General features: G+C 34.0%; 1 protein-coding gene and 1 pseudogene across 1 annotated transcript; one reads left to right on the top strand and one right to left on the bottom strand.

The window, feature by feature from the left end:
- Positions 1-2,538: 2,538 nt before the first annotated feature.
- LOC120133796 lies at positions 2,539-14,776 on the top strand. Its single transcript, XM_039150311.1, has 17 exons — positions 2,539-2,848; positions 3,011-3,182; positions 4,245-4,550; positions 4,665-4,754; positions 5,973-6,449; positions 6,584-6,691; positions 7,688-7,818; positions 7,912-8,041; positions 9,261-9,621; positions 9,713-10,236; positions 10,365-10,544; positions 10,631-10,789; positions 11,324-11,398; positions 12,432-12,615; positions 13,202-13,353; positions 13,703-13,918; positions 14,108-14,776. Exons 1-17 carry the CDS (start codon positions 2,619-2,621, stop codon positions 14,741-14,743), a joined length of 4,131 nt encoding a protein of 1,376 aa, XP_039006242.1. The 5' UTR covers positions 2,539-2,618; the 3' UTR covers positions 14,744-14,776.
- Positions 14,777-16,199: 1,423 nt separating this feature from the next.
- On the bottom strand, positions 16,200-18,967 carry LOC120133788 (annotated as a pseudogene).
- Positions 18,968-20,066: the final 1,099 nt, after the last annotated feature.

The raw sequence follows: 20,066 nt of genomic DNA, 5'->3' as shown, positions 1-20,066 counted from the left end.
GATGATTCGGAGCGTGAATTGGTTGCAGCCGCCATGAGGACTCTCCAAGAGTCCTCAGTTTGGACGGTGGTTCATCCCTTCCATGCTAACTATACGGCGTTGAAGGGCAACAGAAGGAAAAACCAAACTTACCTAGGTTTGCACACGTACTGGCCATGGTTGTTTGGCCAGTAGAGTTGCGGGTTGGGCCTGACAAAAACCAAAACAAAAAAAAAAAACATTACTATAATAATATGTGTAATGTAATATGTATACATAATAATGAAACGTTTATAATATATTATATAATGTGGTCGGACGAAAATGAGTGTCGACACTAATTTAAATTATATTGTTTGTTAATTAAAAAAATAAATTTAACTAATGAGATGTAGACATATCATACAAAATTAAGTTTTATTTTGACTAAAAAATAATTTAGGTGCTCAAAATAAAAAATTACATAATTTAGATACTTATTTTGACAAAAAAAATAATAATTCATATTTCAAATGGGTTGATTTCATGTCCGTTAGAGAGATTGTATTCGTTTAGACTTGGTGAAGCTGAATTTAATTGGAGCGGGCTTTTCAAGGTAGGAGCTTCGCCTGAAGTTGTGTCCCGACTAACTGCTGCTCGTCAAGAGTTTGTTTCGAGGTATTGATCTTCAGTGACATATTGAGACTCTTCGAAAGTACCGGAGCTGTAATAGTTTTATAGAAGCTTCTGAGACATGTTTGGTGTAATATTGAGCGGTAATATTCAGGCCCTCGCAAGAAGTTTTGGATTTCATTTGGAGGTTTGAAGCTCAACTCCATCCCATGCGGATCTTCATATCCGGTGTATTTGTTCGTGTAGAAGCACGGAGTTTTGCGTTTTGCATATTGTTATGTGCGGTAGTCTGAGTAAGCTTCCATTAAGAGGAGGATCCATATTTTGTTTCTGTAGCTGCGGATGCTGCTAGTTTAATTCTGTCTCTGGAGGATTGGAAACTGCTAAGTGAAGTGCTTGTTTAAGTTTCGTGTAAAGCAGGTTTCTGGCAAGGGCTGCTATTCCTGTCTTAATTGTTCTGGTTAGCGTATGTGGTGGTTTGGTTGTATATCTGGTTTTGCAGGCTGCTGTTTTGCTTTACTGTTGAGTAAAAATGGTGGTTATCCAACTTGGGAGCCAACAGGAGGTACTTGGTGGTTGGAGTGGTTGAATCCTTTCGACTTTCTTGAGGATCTAATCGTTGAACATGAGCATACTGAGTATACTTAATGGGAAAAAGTACAATAATTGGTTAACAATTCGTATAGGGGCTGATTTTTTTGGAATGAAATATACTGGTATGAGAACCTTTGATTGTTTGGTGGCTAATTGCGAGGGGATCAATCCGACCTCGAGATGATCTCCTACCGGGCGAAATAAAGCTTTAATGTCGATGGGGCTGCTAAAGAGGAAGCTGCAGGCCGTTTAAACAAGCTTTTGAAGTAGCAAAGTTGGCCGAATTTGAACTCCGTGAAAAATTGAAGAGAATTAAAGGGGTAATCGTTTCTTTGGCATAGATTTGGATTTTTATCTGGCTAATATGGGACTGTTTTGTTTTGATGTATTAGCGTTAGTTCCTTTCCCGAATGTGGTGTTCTCTTTTTCTCCGATCAGGATTTAAGAGGTTTTTAACGAGACTTACATTTTGAGGTTAATCAAATTTTACGAGTAATGAATAAAATCAATTTGCTGATAAAAAAGTAACTATATATGTAGAGTAAACTACACTATTTATCATTGCACATTGGTCGTTGATTCATTTATACCATTAAACTTTCAATTTTGTTAATTACAACATTGAACTTTAGTTTTACATATAATTATATCACTCTAATGTTAAGTTAGTATCGCGGGACAATAACATGACTTAACTTTAAGTTTGTATTAATTTTGTCAGTGAATATTTAAACATTTATTTTTTGGCATTGTATTTTCAAGTCGCTGTAGACAATCAATCACTGATTATCATCGATCGTCTTTTATGCAAAATCGATACTAAAACATTCACATTTTACTCTTTTTTTCTCCTCATAGGATTCATTTTCTACGGAATCTACTCAAAACCGACGAAATTAAAAAAAATCTATCATTTTTTAGATGTTTAGAAATATTCTAAGATTTATGTTTTGATTTAATTTTAATAACTCGCAGTAAAAAAATAAAATTATTGACGTGATATTTTAAAAACATCTAATGATGATTTGACATTATATCATGATGATATATTAATATCATCGTTAATTTTTAATAGTAAATAATTAAAATAAAATCAAAATATAATATTATATTATATATAATTTTGAAGTAAAATATTATTGGACAATTAAAATAAAAATAAAATTAAGATATTAAACGTATAGTTTAACTTACTTTATTTTGAAATGGGGACGCAATCCAGGCCCATTCTGCCCTTAAACGAAATAGGAATACAAAGCCCAGGTCTCCTCTTCCCTGCTGCTCTTTGGGCACCCACACCCCTGTTTTAACCCATTTCGCGCTTCTTCTTTCTCTGTCTAGCACTTTCCCTTCATCTCTGCGCTTTTCTTCTCCTTTCCTTTCATTCCGTTTTTTCTTTCTTTTAAATTTTGTTGAATTTTTACGGAAACAAAATGGATATGGTGGAAACTTTTGTTAGATTTACTGGCGGTTCCACCGAGTCTCAGGGAGAAGAAGAAGAAGAAGAAGAAGATGAAAGAAGCAAAATCTTTTTACAGATAAAACCCTACTGTTTGGAGCTTCTTGAACTTTCCCAAAACCCTAAAAAGCATGCCTCTTCTATTCCAGCATTGCTCCACCTGCTTCGCTCTTCCCCGCCCGATTCTCTCCAGCCGTTCTTTGAGTAATCAATTCTCCCTTTCTTCTTCTGCTTATTTCCTTTCTTTTTTATACTTCCTTTGATTGATATTTTTGCTACTAACGTATTGATTTTGGAGTTAAAACATACGAAGTCAATTACTTTAATGACACTGAATTTGATTTTTGTGTTACTTTTTTTCTGTAGCTACACTTTGTTTCCATTGCTTCTTTTGCTGGATGCTGCAGTTGATTGCAGAAGTTCGCGGAACAAAAGTGAAATTAGTAATAATAAACGAGTAAGTGATAAAGTAGCAGAAGGAGTGGTGGCGTGCTTGGAAGAGCTTCTCAAGAAATGCCATTTGGGTTCTGTGGATCAGGTCAATTTCCCCCTTTTCATCTATATTTAAGTAAATTTCTCTCTTATTTTGTTTATTTTACCTTTCGAAATATGTACATGCATCTAATACCTTGAGTTTGAATATGGAGAATGCAATGTAGATCATGGCGGATGGAGTTTCACCTGCTATTAAAAGGATATGCTTTTGTTATTTGTTATGTTTTTATCCCCTTTGTAGTAAAGCGATAAACATACATCAACAAAGTAATAGGCACCATCTCGTTTGCAGCTAAACTATAAGTTAAGTAAAAGTCAGTCTTTATATCAAATGATTGCTTAAAAGAATGAAACTAAGGAAAATAAACAAAATGAATCAAAAGCAAAAATGAGAAAACCCAGACTTAGGGAACCTTCTCAAATATGGTAGAAAGTGATAGGCAAAAGGAAGTGTAAAATGGTACTTTGACAATTCATCAAACACCTTGAATGGTGAACAAGAAAAAAAAATTATAATACAAATGTAACATGTGTTCAAATAGGTTTATTTCATATAAAGTAATGTGATGTATGCTTTTATCCATAAAAGTTTGTACATTTTTTTATTTTAATATTTAAAAATGTAATACAAGCCCATATGATACTTCTCTTAATCAAAAACCTAGTGGAAAAATGATAATCAAACTGAGGTTTATTAATATAATGGGCTATTAGATTTATCCTTCAGAAAATGATATCAAACTTAAGATTAGTATAGCACTCATGCTGTCCCCAGCTAGCAATTTATCTGTCGTTTTATTTTTATTTTAGTTTTAAGTGTTGAGCAATAACCCTTGATTTCCGGCATGAATATGGTCTCCTATGGCGAGGTTTATTATTGGAATTCAGATTTTATTCTCTTTCTCTTCTTATTTCTGTGAGAAAGTTGATGCGACCCCCTCCCCCCTCCCCCCAAAACAAAATTTCTATGAGAAAGTTGATGCTAGCCTTTTGTTTATGGGTTGATTCTATATTAGGTTTCCTGTTTGCGTATGTATTAGGATGATCATATTATATCTAAATATTTTCATTAAGCTGAATGAAATTTAATGCTTTCTTGTCACAGATGGTCGTGGTTCTGAAAAAATTGACTTATGCTGCTTTGCTTTCTTCATCTGAGGCATCAGAAGAGTTTCGTGAAGGAGTTAACAAGTGTTTCAGGGCTTTGCTTCTGAATTTACTTCATTGTTCTAATCAGTCCTGCTTGTGCAAACAAAGTCTTGATCTCCCAATGCTCTTAGAAACTAGAGACTTACTGATACCAAATAGAACTCTGAAGCTTGACTTGGAACAAGGAGAATGTTTACTGGCATTTTTGCAGTCAGAAGCAGCTTCGGCTGCTGTGGGACACTGGCTATCTCTTCTTCTCAAAGTACATCAATACCCTTTTATCTATGCTTATACTGGAGTATATTTAATCTTTTTGTTTTGGGTAATTCGTTTCATTTAATTATTTATATCAAATTGATACGTATCTTGTGGCAAGGCTGCTGATACTGAGGCTACACGAGGACATCGAGGCAGTGCAAATCTTCGTATTGAAGCCTTTTTAACCCTACGTGTTCTTGTTGCTAAGGTACTTGTTCATTCATTAGATCCTTAAGAAGGGGCTTCTGCTTGATGCATATTATTTTCTTTTTCGTATTAATTACTCCACTTTGTCTTTCATTCAACATAAGTGCTTACAATGGGCACCCTGCATATTTTGAGTAAAACTTTTACATGGGAGAAATTCTATTTTGTCTTTTCTTCTAATGGGAGTTTTGTCAAGGCGTGAGCCCAGACATGCCTGCCCCTTAGCACTAGACAACAAAAGCACCTTAGATTCTTTCAGGTGAGGCCCATTTGATCAGGTGCATGCCTTTGGTGTTTTTTTTTCTTTGTGAGGCGATAGGCATAAAAAAGGCCTGCCTGATTGAAGTTTTCTTTAGTTCCTGTTATTTAGCACTTCTTTCTTTAGATATTATACATTTACTAGTAAGAAAGAGAAACTATCGAACTCTATATTTCTCAATGTACGAGTCATGCACATTGACTAGTAAGAAAAGCTTTATATATTTATATAGATACACACACACAGTCACACACACATGTTGCACTTTCCTTCATGAAGGTAGCACTTTCTTTGTGCCTTGCGCTTGAGGCAATATAAGGTTTCTAATGCCTAAAATGTCCTATGTGCCCTTGACAGCACTGCTTTTTTGTTGCTTTTTTCCATGTAAATTTCACTATCTTTCAGACATACTCTTTGCATTTACCTGCATGTAGTTCATATGTATTTGTAAAACTTGTACCGACATATATTCCTAATGATTCCATCCAGTAGATGATTGTAGTTTTTTAGTAGAAATCACTAGTTTGATAAAGGAAATTTGAGTGTGGCCTTGTTTACGATAGAAATAGGAATAAATTAGGCTTTAAATAAACAAAATCATATCTTTCTGTGATATTTAAGCTTTTTTCTTCAGTCTTTTTTGCAATTTAAATTCCATAATTTTTCAGGCACTCTACAAGCTGCTTTATGTATCTGAGTGTGCATAAAAAAATATATTCCTAATGTTTATAGTTGGGAGAGGATTTTCTCTGTAGGAATAATTATATTGGGAAATGGGTATTGAGTGTGGCACTATTTATCACTCAAGAATGAAGGCTATTCTAGCTGTTAAGATTGTGGCCTTGCAAAGGTTTTACCTCATCTGATTTGAGTGGAGTAGTTCTAGACTTTTATTGCAACAATGCTTTATCACAGGTGGAATCTTGGATTAATTCTGTTGGCATATTACATCCTTTTCAGGTAGGTACTGCAGATGCGTTGGCTTTCTTCTTACCTGGTGTCATTAGTCAGTTTGCCAAAGTGTTGCACCTTTCAAAAGCAATGATAAGTGGGGCTGCTGGAAGTGTAGAAGCTATTGACCAAGCAATTAGAGGATTGGCTGAGTACCTTATGATAGTCCTTGAAGATGAAGCCAATTTGTCTGGTCTTGATATGTACAAAGATGATTCTTTTGGCCATAATTCAAATAAGTACAAATCTACAACTTCATTCTTGGATGAACTCCGTCAATTGCCATTGAAAGCTCAGGGCAGAAGAGTGCTAGAAAGTGTAAATGGTGAATCAATCAATTCAGTTAGTTCTAAGACTGAATCTGGAGTAAAAAGTAGCCCAGATCTTTTCAAAGGACTGGGGTCTTTTCATGTAGATCGTACAAAAGAGTGGATTGAGAAAACCTCTGGGCACGTGAACAAACTATTATGTGCAACATTTCCCTCTGTATGGATCTATGTTTGATATGTTCATTTTTACTTTTAAGATACTTTACGGCATCAAAATTTGTACCAGATAATTTATATTCATAAGTACTGCACCTTTGTTTTGATATACTGTAATTATGTTACATGTCTCAGATATGTGTTCATCAAGCGAAAAAGGTGAGGCATGGGCTTTTTATTGCCATTCGAGGTCTGCTATTGAAGTGCAATTTCACGCTGGAAAAGAGCAAACAGATGTTTTTGGTAGGTTGAATTCCATCAATTTCATTCGTAGTTGTTGATTGTAAAAATCCTCTTTAAGTGAAGGATTTTGTTTTATCTCTTCTAAGTCTTAATGAATTATTACTCTCATCATAAGGGGGAAACATTCTTAAGAGGGATAACTGAATAAGGAGGGGATGTAATATTGAACATGGGGTGGGGGTGGGGGAGAGAATATAGAGAAATAGAAGGAATGCTAAGAGGAAGAAGGGAAGAAACTAGCAAGAAATACTGGGGAGAGATAGATAGACAATGGAGAAAAAAGCCATTTCCAATTACTCAAATCTCTTAGTTTTCATCAAAAGCTACCATAAATTGAAATAACAAAAGAAACCTTGTAGGGTATAAAACATGCCCTAAAACAAGAGAGAAAAAATCAGCTATTATGATTTAGTTTAAGATAAGGACTGTTCTGGTTGGGTGGTAGACGCAGTGGTACATGTATGATAAACGGGAACAGAGGACTCTTTTAAGGTTGTATTGGTTCTAAGTTACCATCACCTCTAAATTTGGTGGGGGCCCAAGTAGCATGCTTAAGCATATTCACGTATGTTGGATGATAACTATTTTCAGGAAAATAGGTAGTGCCCTTTTTAGTTTGTAACTTTGTATTAGATGTATTATCTTTTGAGATTTTAACCTCAGTGGGAGGAGATTTGCATGGTAGTAAAGTGAATCTTCTGACCTGGAGTTTCATGAGTGCTTCTTCCAAAAGGTGCATTTAAAGGTTTGAAATTATGTTATCTTCGAAGTTCTTGGTTATAATTTGAGTTTCCGACCATGCGTTTAAAATTTTCAGGATTGCTTTAATTATCTCATTTTTCATGTTAATTTTTTTTTGTTTTAGGGCATTGCCTAGCGATTATCCTTTCTCAATGTGATTGATTCCATTGCCGTGGAATTTTTTATGAGTTGTAGCTTTTAGTTGTTTACTTGTTTTGGTATATACTGAATATAATATATCCAATAATCATGCAGGAGTGCTTATGTGCTTTGGTTATTGATGAATCTGAAGAGATTTCAGCAGCTGCCCAGGACTTCATGGAATATTTGTTCTCCGCCTCTGGGAAACATCATGTAGAACATGACATTGCTGTGATTTTTAGCAGGTTTTATACTTGTGCAATAATGTTAAGCTGTAAGTAACAAGGTGAATTTCTCCTTTTTGAATGAATTCCCTTATAAGTTCCTTTTTGAAACAGGCTTATTGAAACACTTCCAAAGATTGTGCTCGGGAGTGATGAATTACTTGCACTTTCACATGTTCGACAATTGCTTACAGTGATATATTATTCTGGTCCTCAGTTTTTGTTGCATCACCTGCAATCTCCTGTATGTGCCGTTTCCACCATTATGTTTGTATCAATAATGTGGTGTATGTGTTGTTTGTAATAAGTGATTTATCAAATAGATATCCATAGTGTTATATGTTCAATATTGAATATCTGGTTGTTTGGCGGAAATAGTGTATAGTACCTAAACTAAACAGACTTTTATATCTCCTGATGTGCACTTGGAAAATCTGAAAAGGTTGCACTTGAAAGACATGCTTATATTTATGTTCCTTGGCCATGTATATGGGTGCCAACTGCCAAGAACCAGTATTTATCCAAGTCCTAGATGTGTCAACTATCCTGTATCTAAGACACGGAATATGGTACAAAGAGTTGAACAAGAACATATTTGCATGGATTCTTTGTACAACTTGTACCTTATTAAGATGATTGTTAACAATTCTATGAAGTCATCTTCAGTCTAATAGGTAACATAATAGATTGTTAAACGTAAACTAAAGCATCAAGCATACCTAAGCTAGTGTCAATTAACAACAATGCGTCTCTGTCAACTATCATTCTATCAAGTTATGGGAATGGGAAGTTAGATGAGACAAGGCCTTAACACTCATTGTTTGAAAGCTTTGTTCAATGTTATCTTTGAGGCAGCTGATTAAATAGTAATTTGTTGGTTTCCCAACCACAAATGATATTTTGGAGTTAGATAGATGATTGCACTACATAGTTTGTGCATAAATGTATCTCCGTATATTCCTATCTTCCTTCAGATGTTTTTGTTTAAAGGTGTAAGGGTTATATGATATAATTGAATAGCAGTCGATTGGAAGATTAATGCATATCTTCCTTCAGGCGTTCTTATTTCTAATAGGTTAAGATGTAAAGGTGAAACAAAATGACCGAATAACAGTCAATTGGGAGGTTAAAGAGTGGCATTAGAATTGACTTGCCACTTTAATGTAGAAGCCATTTTGCAGATCTCAGTATCTTGTAATACCCCACTTGTCCTCTTCAAGCCTTCAGCTATAAACGCCCTTCACAGAAGCTTTCCTGAAGTATATATTAAAGTTGCTGGTAGATTGAAGCAATGTTGTCCATCAGATATTCATTGTTTCAGTAAAATATTATGATCATGATAACTTCTGTTATATTTAGGGTGGTTAACTGTTCTCCTGTTAGTCTTGTTATTACTAGTACTATTAGTTGAATTTGATTGACATTTTATTGTTTTCTTTAAAAATTAGTGTTTTGCATTGTAGATTACAGCTGCCAGATTCTTGGATGTTTTTGCCCTCTGTCTTAGTCAGAATTCGGCTTTTACTGGTTCTCTAAACAAGCTTGTTTCAACAAGGTCGTCTTCAATAGGATACCTTCCCTCTGTTGCTGAGTTGAAAGGATTACATGTTGTGGGTGAGAGTGAGATCTTACACCGTGCTGCTTCATCTAAAAGTTCAAAGCTCATGGGTATTCATGAAATTGGAAAACAACACACTGCAGAAGCTAGGCAGACATATCTTAAGCTGCCATGCATGCCCCCTTGGTTTGTTTATGTTGGTGGTCAAAAGTTATACGAGGCTCTTGCTGGGATTCTTAGACTTGTAGGTTTATCTTTAGTGGCAGGTCATTTTAAATCTTTTAACCCCTATTAATTTATTGAACTTCTGCCGTATATGCTTTGTACTTACCTTCTCTTGATTGTTTGTCTCTATAGACTATAAAAGTGAAGGCCATTTATCAGTTATTGCCGATATTCCGTTGGGTTACTTGCGTAAATTGGTTTTGGAAGTTAGACAGAAGCAATACACTAAAGAAAGCTGGCAGTCTTGGTACCATCGAACTGGTTCAGGGCAGTTACTGCGCCAGGCCAGTACCGCTGTATGTATTCTAAATGAGATGATATTTGGCATATCAGATCAGGCAGTTGATGCTTTTAGAAGAATGTTTCAGAAATCCAAGATAAAAGGGGTAGATTTTCCGGAATCTGATGAAATATCTTCCGATGGCCAGCCTCACAAACTTAAATCTGCTGTGGTGGATGAATGTGTTTGGAAAGTTGCATTGCAGAAGGGTTCTAGGAGTCACTTCATTGATTGCATTGGGAAAATCTTACATGAATATCTATGTTCTGAAGTTTGGGATCTTCCTGCAGATCATCAGTCTATGCTAATGCAATCTGATGCTGAAGTTGAAGATATCACTTTGTATTTCTTCCGTGATATTTCCATATTACATCAGGAAATTACATTAACATTATTCTTTCCACTCATTTATATTCTCTTTCTCTCTCTTTTTTTTTATTACTTTTTTTGAATTTTCATGATTTTACTGTGATTTTATTGATTGTGTTTCGTTTCTTGAAACAGGTTATTATTGATGGAATAGGAATCTTTGCTTTGTCCCTTGGAAGTGATTTTGCTTCCAGTGGTTTCTTACATTCGTCTCTGTATCTGTTGCTTGAGAATCTTATATCCTCAAACTTTGAAGTTAGGAGTTCCTCTGACGGCGTTTTACATCTTCTTTCCACTACAGCTGGCCATTCAACGGTGTGCTTGTACAACATATTATTATCTATAATTTAGCTGTATATTATGGAATTGATTCAATGGTGTTTGCCCTTTTTTTTTGGTAGGTTGGGCAATTGGTTTTGGCAAATGCTGATTATATTGTTGATTCTGTATGCCGGCAATTACGGCATCTGGATCTAAACCCTCATGTGCCAAATGTGCTTGCTTCGATGCTTTCCTATGTTGGAGTGGGTTATAAGATATTGCCTCTGTTAGAGGAACCGGTACTATTTTCATTTTATAGCCATGAGATGGCAATGTTTTACTCATTTGTGGTTTATGGGAAATGTTACATATCATGTGCCAAAAAAATGAAAAAATTAAGACATCAGAATAATTGTAGTTTTTCAACAGATATTTTCAAATTTTGAGAATATGTATTTGAATGAGTATCATGTCAACATGAAAAGATACAGCAGAATGACAGTATCCTTTCTGTTTTGGGTCTTCATGAGGGGCAGATGCTGTGCGGGACAAAATTGCATTTAACCTGGGCAACATAAAAAATCTTGTATCTGATATCTTATTTCCTGCATTTTATTTCAAAGAAAATTTCTTGCTTTTTTCTTTAATTTTTTATATATATTTAACAGGTTTCCCAGCCTTGGTAAATACGGGCTTAATGTTGATTATATGCAATGGTCTTAATTTGTTTGTTTGTTTGGTTTTTTTTCCTTCATTTCTTTATTTGCTTTCAGATTTTTTTGTTCTTAATGCCCGAATACTGCTTTGACTGGTATATTTGTACATTTGTACAGATGCGCTGCGTTGCACAGGAGCTTGAAATTCTTGGCAGGCATAAACACCCAGATTTAACTATTCCATTTTTAAAGGTCATAAATTTTATCTTTCTCGTGTCATTTTTTTTTAATTTTGGATAATTTTCATCTCGGTTCTTTTTTCATTAAAAATGGTTTCTTTTATTTATTTTTCAATGTTCTGTGCTATTTTTTCAGTAAATACCAATAATCAGTAATCCATACTACCATACTATATGTGCATGATTACCTATGGATTCTAGTTAAGATCAGTACTTCACATATCTACCTTTTACCTTATGGCTCATCCTTCTCAAACTATTCTTTTGCATCATTGATAGCAAACTATTCTCCTATGTATATTAAACTAGCATTCAGTATTTCCTTTTTTGTTCCTATCTAATCTAAAACATTTTAAATTTAAAACTCTTGTTATTTACTGCATCCTTTTGGTGTTAATGATTTCACTCTGCATTTTGTAGTTGTGTCTCAGAATTTTGTTCTCTCTTTTATACAATTCGAATTAAGAAAAAGAAAAAAAAATCTTCTTTTTTACTTTAAAAATACTTTTACTCATTGTGGTTCCATAATTTATTGAGATACACAAAAGGAATAGAGATTTAAATCTAGAGGAGTTCTTTAAACCTTATAAATCTTAAAGAAGCAGATGTAGCTTCTTTCTCAGCTTGGTTCAAGCATGCTGCTTTGTTTAGTTGAGTTTTGTTACTCTAACAGTCAAACTGCATAAACTCCCATTGCTCTTAAAGCTGTATTCATCTTATATTATTTCTTTTTAAGTTATATATGAAGATTATTTAGGTATTACCGTATTAGAGAACAAAGTTCAAAATTTTATGGGGCTTCTATTGTTAATCAATTTTTGTGACCCATTAATTATTTTGTTGTTTGAGCTAAAGTTTGTCTCTGTTTGAACTTTTTCCGTAGTTGTAATGTCCTTGGTTCTAAATCTTTTTGGTCGGTTCTATTGTTGTTTTCAACATCCTTTTTGCTGCTCTTCTCTACTGCACATCTGGGGGTGCTTTTCTCCATCCCATGATTTCCACTGCTTTTATTAAGTTGACGTTTCTGATGATTATGCATTTTTTAGGCTGTATCTGAGATTATAAAGGCATCTAAGCGTGAGGCTTTTTCCCTGCCCTCCCAAGCAAACTCTAATCTGATGCATTTCAAGTCCAAAATATCTGAAAGAGAAAAGAAAGTTCTACCAGAACTAAGACAAGGATCAAGCTCAGATTCTGCTGATGAGATTGATGGGATTCCCATGGAATCAGGTGATTGCTTTTCTTCCTTAAAAAAAGATACTTTATTATACCAATTTGAAATGTTGTACTCGTTGAAGAGGATTCTGCTTCTTTGAGATGTTCACTTTTTTCATCTTCTCAATGGTCCAACTAACCCATGCCAACCCAAACCAAGCAGCCCATTTTTCTCTCGCTTTATTTCATGGGACCTCTAATAACACAAGTAACCTATCGACAGTTTTGTTCTTTTTTTTTATTAAATATGGTTCTACAATTTTCCGAATACTTTCACTTTGTAGCTATTTTGAAGGATACAAAAAACATAAACTAAACAACTAAATGGAATATTCGTTTTCATTATTTAACCATTGTTTTTTCCATTGGCTGTTATCTGGTCTTAGGCATATGCTTTTTCACCGCACAAGCAATAATATATCTTTCCCACCATATATATGTAATTATTCTGGAAAACCAATTTCTTTGCACCAAAAGTCATCCTCTGTTGTGTGTGCACTTTTTTTTTTAAAGGTGGAGTTTTTAATTTCTTTATCAGTATCTTGGATCTATCAGAGTAGAAAAAATTGATACTAATAAAATGATGATATCATAATTGTAGAGCAATGGGACAATATTGTGTTCAAGTTGAATGATTCCAGAAGATATAGGCGAACTGTTGGATCTATTGCTGGTTCATGTTTAACTGCGACAACTCCTTTGCTGGCTTCTACGAGTCAAGCAGCGTGCTTGGTGGCACTGGACATTATTGAGGTATTTTTACTGAAAAAATTGTCATTTTAAATGGGGCAGCTGATTGAAAGGCGTTAGATGATTACTAGTTAGTAATCCAGGATAAACCTAATTACAGATAACACGGAATTAGGGTCAATAGAGAATTGCTATGGTCCATAGAATATTAGTCAAAACTTTAAGTGTGAGATGCCATAAGCTCCTAAAACATATAGGAAGATATCTCTGTTCCCAGTCCATAACTCCATTTTAGTAAATGCTGGAGAGACTTTAATTGTTAACCACTATTTCTATAAAAGGCCGCAGAAGACATCAAGTTGCAGATTCATCGAACGTTTTTGATCTTATTTTAATCAACTCTGATATGTAGGATGGCATAGCAGCACTTGCAAAAGTCGAAGATGCCTATAGGATTGAAAAGGAAACCATAGAAGCAGTTGAAGAAGAGCTTGAATCGTGTTCATTATATCAGCTGAAAGATAATTTGACTGCTGCTGACGACAGTACCGTTGAGAACCGGTTGCTTCCAGCAATGAATAAAATTTGGCCGTTCTTGGTTGTTTGCGTTCAACAAAAAAACACATTGGTATGTATTTTTCCTTTTTTTACCCAGCTGAACCGCCTCAAATTAGCATTGTTTAAGTTGATCTTACTCTTCGATTTTTCATTTTGGGTTGACTATCTCCTCATCAGCTGCTTGGTAGGTTGCAGTAACCTGACTTATTGACATTTTGTTGTGCATCACATTGGATTACGACTTTTGTTCTTTCAACAGGTTGTCAGGAGATGTTTAAGTATTGTAAGCAGTGTCGTGCAAACTTGCGGTGGAGATTTTTTCTCCCGCCGGTTCCACACGGATGGAGCTCATTTCTGGAAACTCTTAAGCTCATCTCCATTCCAAAAGAAGGCAAACATGAAAGAACGAGCCCCATTACAACTTCCATACAGGAGTGGTAATGTTTATTCAGAGGACTCTGTCGCAGCAGAAACCTCGAGTTTGAAAGTACAGGTAGCACTGCTTAATATGATTGCTGATTTGTCCCAAAGCAAAAGAAGTGCTTCAGCATTGGAAGTTGTTATGAAGAAGGTAAGTGGTATTGTGGTGGGAATAGCGTGCAGCGGAGTCGCCGGGCTTCACGATGCATCGGTGAATGCGCTAAAGGGACTTGCATCCATCGACCCTGATCTTATATGGATTCTTGTAGCTGATGTTTACTATTCAGTGAAGAAGAGTGGGTTGCCTTCACCACCAACCTCGGATTTTCCACCAATCACTGAAATTCTGCCACCAGCAGCGTCTTATAAGGAGTTCCTTTACGTGAAATATGGAGGGCAGAGTTATGGTTTTGATGTAGACATTTCGTTCCTCGAAACTCTATTTGGGAAATTGCAAACTTTTGGTGTTATCTAAACCCATTCACAGCTCAATTTTTGTATATTTAAAGCTCTGCTGCATTTGCTGCTTTTTATTTTATTTTGTTTATTTTTACTAATTTATTTATATAAATTAATAATCAGTTATAAATTGAATAATAATAAAATTATGTTTATTTTTATAATTGTGGTTTTTAGTGAGAACTGAATCAATTCTTTTAGTAATTAATAATAAATAAATATAACCGATTGTGTGTGTGGGTCTGGGTGTATATATATATATATATGGTTACAAGAGAGCAAAACAAAAGATCGGTATTAACCAAATATTTTTAATTAATAATAAAAAATTAGTATAACCGAATATTTTAAATAATCTCAGTCTGAAACATTTTTCGACAGTTAAAAATTTCCCAAAGATGAAAGGTCGTGTGGCTATCAAACATCTAGAGTAGGGGAGACTCATCCCATTGATCCAACTCTCGTCCTCTTCTGGATCCCAGTTGAGCTATGCCCCAAATTAGATGTAGTGAACCATCGTCTATTAACCATAAATTTTCCCCCTCCCTCATATTCCTCATCGTACAAATTATCGTAAACCATCGTCTCATTTACTGTGTATATGAATAAAAACCAAAACCATAACTTTTTTTTTATCAGAACATCACAAACTTTACTAAAAATGAAAGTATTAAAATTGAAATCACATGACACCATATAACGATGTCAGGTATTATTATAAATAATTATATATTTTTTTTAATTTTTCAATTAAAATTATATAAACTAAATATATGATAAAATAATAAAAAAATATTATTTTACTTTTAGTTGATATTAAATCTTAAATTTAATCAATAAAAAAAATTCAAATTTGATCCTAATAAACCTCTTTCATCCGATTATTGAAAACAAATAAAACAATTAAGATAGAATAGCTTCTTAACATTAAATAATTTAATTCAATTTTTAAAATACAATATCACATGTTATCATTTGTGTGATGTCATGCGTCACCTTATTATTTCAACTGTGACATGTCACCATACATCATTTATATTTATCACTTGAAAAAAATAAAATAATTTAAATATTCTTATAAAAAATTGATGTATGATATGATGTCACATGTCAAGTGATTATTTGAGAGTTAACACCAACATTCTCTTGATTTCAATTAATAACTTTTGATGAGAATACATATTACTACAATGTTATTTTCTTAATAATTACATCCTTTAACCATTATAAACTCCAAACATAAATCATAAAGTTAATCAAAAAAGAATAATACTTTGAAAAAAGAATTAACATGATAAAGCACCAAAAATGCCCCTTAGAATAGTTATACATGACAGGCATGTTTGTCGGCAAGGAACACAGCTTTGGCCTTTTTATAATTATAATCAAATTATATATATGAAAAGATAAGAGGGAGAGCCATAGGAAATCAAATCTTCACACACAAACTATGACTTTTAGCTGTATGTTGAAGCATTGATAATCACTCTGTTGGTTTTACAGCTTGCTGGATGGAGTTCCGACTGGTTTTTCTCTTGATCTCTTTTCGACCACACGAGACAAGCGCTTGACTTCCTCTTTCGGTAGACGGCGCGGACGGTACAGCCAATTTCCTCCATCAACCACAAGAGTGGTCCCAGTCACATATTTACCTTCAAGATTCACATAAATAATGAATTAAGGGCTCAAATTTTGCTCAGTCAACCATTAAAGCTGGTAAAACAATGGCAATCAAGGGAAAATGTTTGCTACTCTTCCTATCAATTCAAAAATAGATTTTTATATCATATTATTTATAAACCATGAAAGGTGAAACCCAGATTTGACCGTATTTCATAAATGCTTATCTGCTGGTAATGACAGGGATCAACGAAACTCACCAGCATCTGAAACAAGGTATACTGCTGCCATAGCAATATCCCATTTGTACCCTATGTGAGACGAAGGCAACTGCTCTCGAGCTTGGATTTTAATCTCGTCAGGTGCGAGTTTACTCAAGCCAGGAGTATCTGCAATAGGGCCTGGGGCAATACCATTGACTTGAATATCGTAGTCAGTTCCCCACTCGAGTGCCAAACTTCTAGTGATGCTATCAACGGCTGCTTAACAAAAAGTAACACTGGAATTAAGCACTGACTCGAGATTAAGATCGTGGTTGCACAGACATCAGAAGAAGAAATTTGTACACCAAACCTTGGCCGCAGAGACATGTATTTGGTACCAAGAAGCTGTGTAATGTAAAGTAGCACTGATATTTAAGATTGATCCGCCACTCGTTGTGTTCCTTCCATGTCCTCCCTTTCTGAGATACCCAAGTGCTTCATGGCACATTGTGAATGTACCAACAGAATCAATATCCATAACTGCATTTAGGAAAAGAGAAAATGTTAAAGCTTCATAACTCCAGTTGTATCGAAGTTGAACTTAAATATTGCTATCATTCATAGACAGTATGATTGAAGATTAGATGACACTGAACACTACAAATGGTATTGAGAAAGCTGAAAGTACCTGTTCGAAACCCGTTAGGGGACAAACTTCAGCAGAAACAAGAAAGTTGCCAGCAGCAGCATTCACAAGAATGTCAATTCGGCCAAAATGCTTGAAAGTTGATTCAATCACTCTTTTCGCATCTTCCCGTTTACGAACATCCCCCTCAAAGCCAACAGCCTTCAAAAACAATAGCAAGCAAATGCATGTCAGCTGATTTGATGTAGAAAGTAGAACCCCCCCCCCCACCCACAGAACACACACACACACACACACACACACACAAAGTAAAGAAAAATACAGCATATCAAACAATTAATGGATCAATAACCACCACATAAAGAAACAATTGCGTCAGTTGAATGAATTTTGTCATAAAAAACTTAATGCTCTGTTTTGGAACTTGTATTTCATTTCATATGTAAAGGGTAAGAGTGAAATCATATATTATGCATAAATAATTAAGGTTCAATGTAATGTATAGTAAAGAAGTATCAAAACATAGATTTATCAAATTCAAATTTATATTAGGAATTTCAAAATCTCTACGAAATAGGCATCTAACAAATCCATGGTTTGAGAAAAACACAAATGCTACATTTCTAAGTATTTTATTACTTATTTATACTATCTTTGAAATCTAAACTCAAATTTTAAAATCCAAGTTCCCAAATGCTAACTAAAGATAATGCAACAAGGTAAACACTAAGCATCCACACAATTTTACAGTTAGTTCTAAATATCTCATTGCAAGCATTGTCTACAGGAGCTGCTGATTAATTTTTGCTTATTTAATTATTGATGACACTGGTTGAAACTAGCAGTTTTATCAACCAAAAAAAGCACAAATTGGCCCCTAAAAGAAGAATAAATCAACAAAACATGTAATAACAGAGAAGAACAACAAAAAATAGTATCTCAGGAATTAACTTGAATATAGCTGAATGTATGTATATATACAGGAAGCACGTGATTAACTATAAACTATGATAAAGAACAAAGAGGTAATGAATTAATGAGATGAATCAATGAGAGAATACTAACAAAGATGGTACTAACTTCAAATGAAGTCCAACCACACACACACAAAGCATAAGATGCATGTTTCAAGTACTGTTACTCTATTGCCAAAGACAGGTCTGATAAGATATACATCGCACTCGTTTAAACATCGAAATAGATTTTTCCTTTCCTATGTACACGATATCTAATTCTCTGGAATGCTTGGCAAGAAACATGCTTTCTCCAGGCCTACTCAAAGGTTAGGCTTGAATTCACCATGCTTTCCACTTTCTTTTTTCCAAATTTCATTGGGATACCAAACAACACATGAAGCAGTATATGACCTTAGTTACAACTTACAAACAAGCAAAAAAAAAGGGGGGGAGGGGGAACAATTCAGATAGAAAAAAGTGAACGGAAAGTCACCAAAAGAAGATGAAAAAAATTAATTCGAAGATGTATGCAAATATGATAAGGAAAGAAAGTGAAGTAAATAGGCGATGAAAATTTACATTAATCCCAAGGGATTGAAGAGCAGAGACAGCAGCTTGAAGGACTTGTTTGCGTCGACCCATGATCGCAACGGAAGCTCCATGTTTCCCGAACTGAGTAGAGATCTCGAAACCAATGCCTGAGCCTTCCCCTGTAATCAAACCCACTTTCCCTTTCAAAATCTCTTCTTTGAATGGTGACTCCATCACCGTTCCTTCCCTCTCAGTATTCAGACCCAACCTTGTAATGAAGGCGAAAATGAAAGGAAACAAACACGGTTATGCACTACGCATGGATGTGGTCCACCAACCCTAATTCCACTAAAAGTTAGTGTTTGTGGACTCCATGATTCCAAGTCGATGATTCCCACTCCCCACGTTTATCGTTTTCCTTTTGTTTGAAAGAGTAAATTCTTAAATTAGAAACGGGGTCGGTATACCCTATCTAAGATAATTTGCCATATCAACCATAATATAGGATAGAAAAGCATAAAGCCAAGTGGATGAAGATACACAACATAGTACTTCAAACATTATTGAATATCAATATTACAAAGCAAATTGGGTGAATAAAATTATTATTCAAATTTTATTTAAAAAATTTAGAATAAAGTATTTATTTGGTCACTTATTTATTACTTAATTTTTATTTTGGTCATTTATTTATTTTTTAAAAATATTTCTAACGCTACATTTTATTTATATTTTGATTATTTATTGTTAAAAAATTGATGGTGAAAATAATTTAAATTTTATATTTTATCATAAATAAATATTACAAATTTAATTTTTAGAATGAATTAAATATTTATTTTATAAAAATATATAAATAATTATTTAATTCTTTTCTTATTTTCAAATGAAGTGGGAAAATTATTTCGTCTTTAATTTAGTAATTATATAAGTTAAATAATAACTTTGATTGCAAAATAAATTATTGGTTTAGTTTGGTGATTAATCATTTAGATAGCTTTTTGAAATGTCGTAGGTTTGAATCTCAAATCAAACGGAAAATAATTTATTTTATGATATAAGTTTAGTATAACTTAAATGATTTTATTGGTGAAATAAAATTAACTTAAAATAATTATTAAATTGTTGACGCAAAAATTTTAAAAATAATTAAAAAAAATTAAATCATCATCATCGTCAACTTTTTAACGAAGAGTGTCAAAATAGGAACAAAAAGTAACATTATATATGATTTTGAAAAAAAAATAGTTTGATGATCAAAATAAAAACACGAAAATAGGTGGGTGATTAAATAGATAATTTATCCAAAATTTTATTGAGTCCGATCGAACCAAATATATTTGTAAATAGATTAAGTTGATAAAAAAAATAAACTTAAAATAA

This window comes from Hibiscus syriacus, unplaced genomic scaffold, assembly GCF_006381635.1.
Source record: "Hibiscus syriacus cultivar Baekdansim isolate YM2019G1 unplaced genomic scaffold, ASM638163v2 tig00110596_pilon, whole genome shotgun sequence".
Classification (NCBI taxonomy): domain Eukaryota; kingdom Viridiplantae; phylum Streptophyta; class Magnoliopsida; order Malvales; family Malvaceae; genus Hibiscus; species Hibiscus syriacus.
The sequence above is the reverse complement of the archived record's forward strand: the minus strand, read 5'-3'. Positions and strand labels throughout refer to the sequence as shown.

Bases quoted from the DNA above. Each gene is read 5' to 3' on its own strand.
- LOC120133796 (XM_039150311.1), top strand. From the start codon at position 2,619: ATGGATATGGTGGAAACTTTTGTTAGATTTACTGGCGGTTCCACCGAG. The intron at 2,849-3,010 runs GTAATCAATTCT...TTTTTTCTGTAG, and splicing joins TCTCTCCAGCCGTTCTTTGA to CTACACTTTGTTTCCATTGC. The intron at 6,450-6,583 runs GTATGGATCTAT...TACATGTCTCAG, and splicing joins TATGTGCAACATTTCCCTCT to ATATGTGTTCATCAAGCGAA.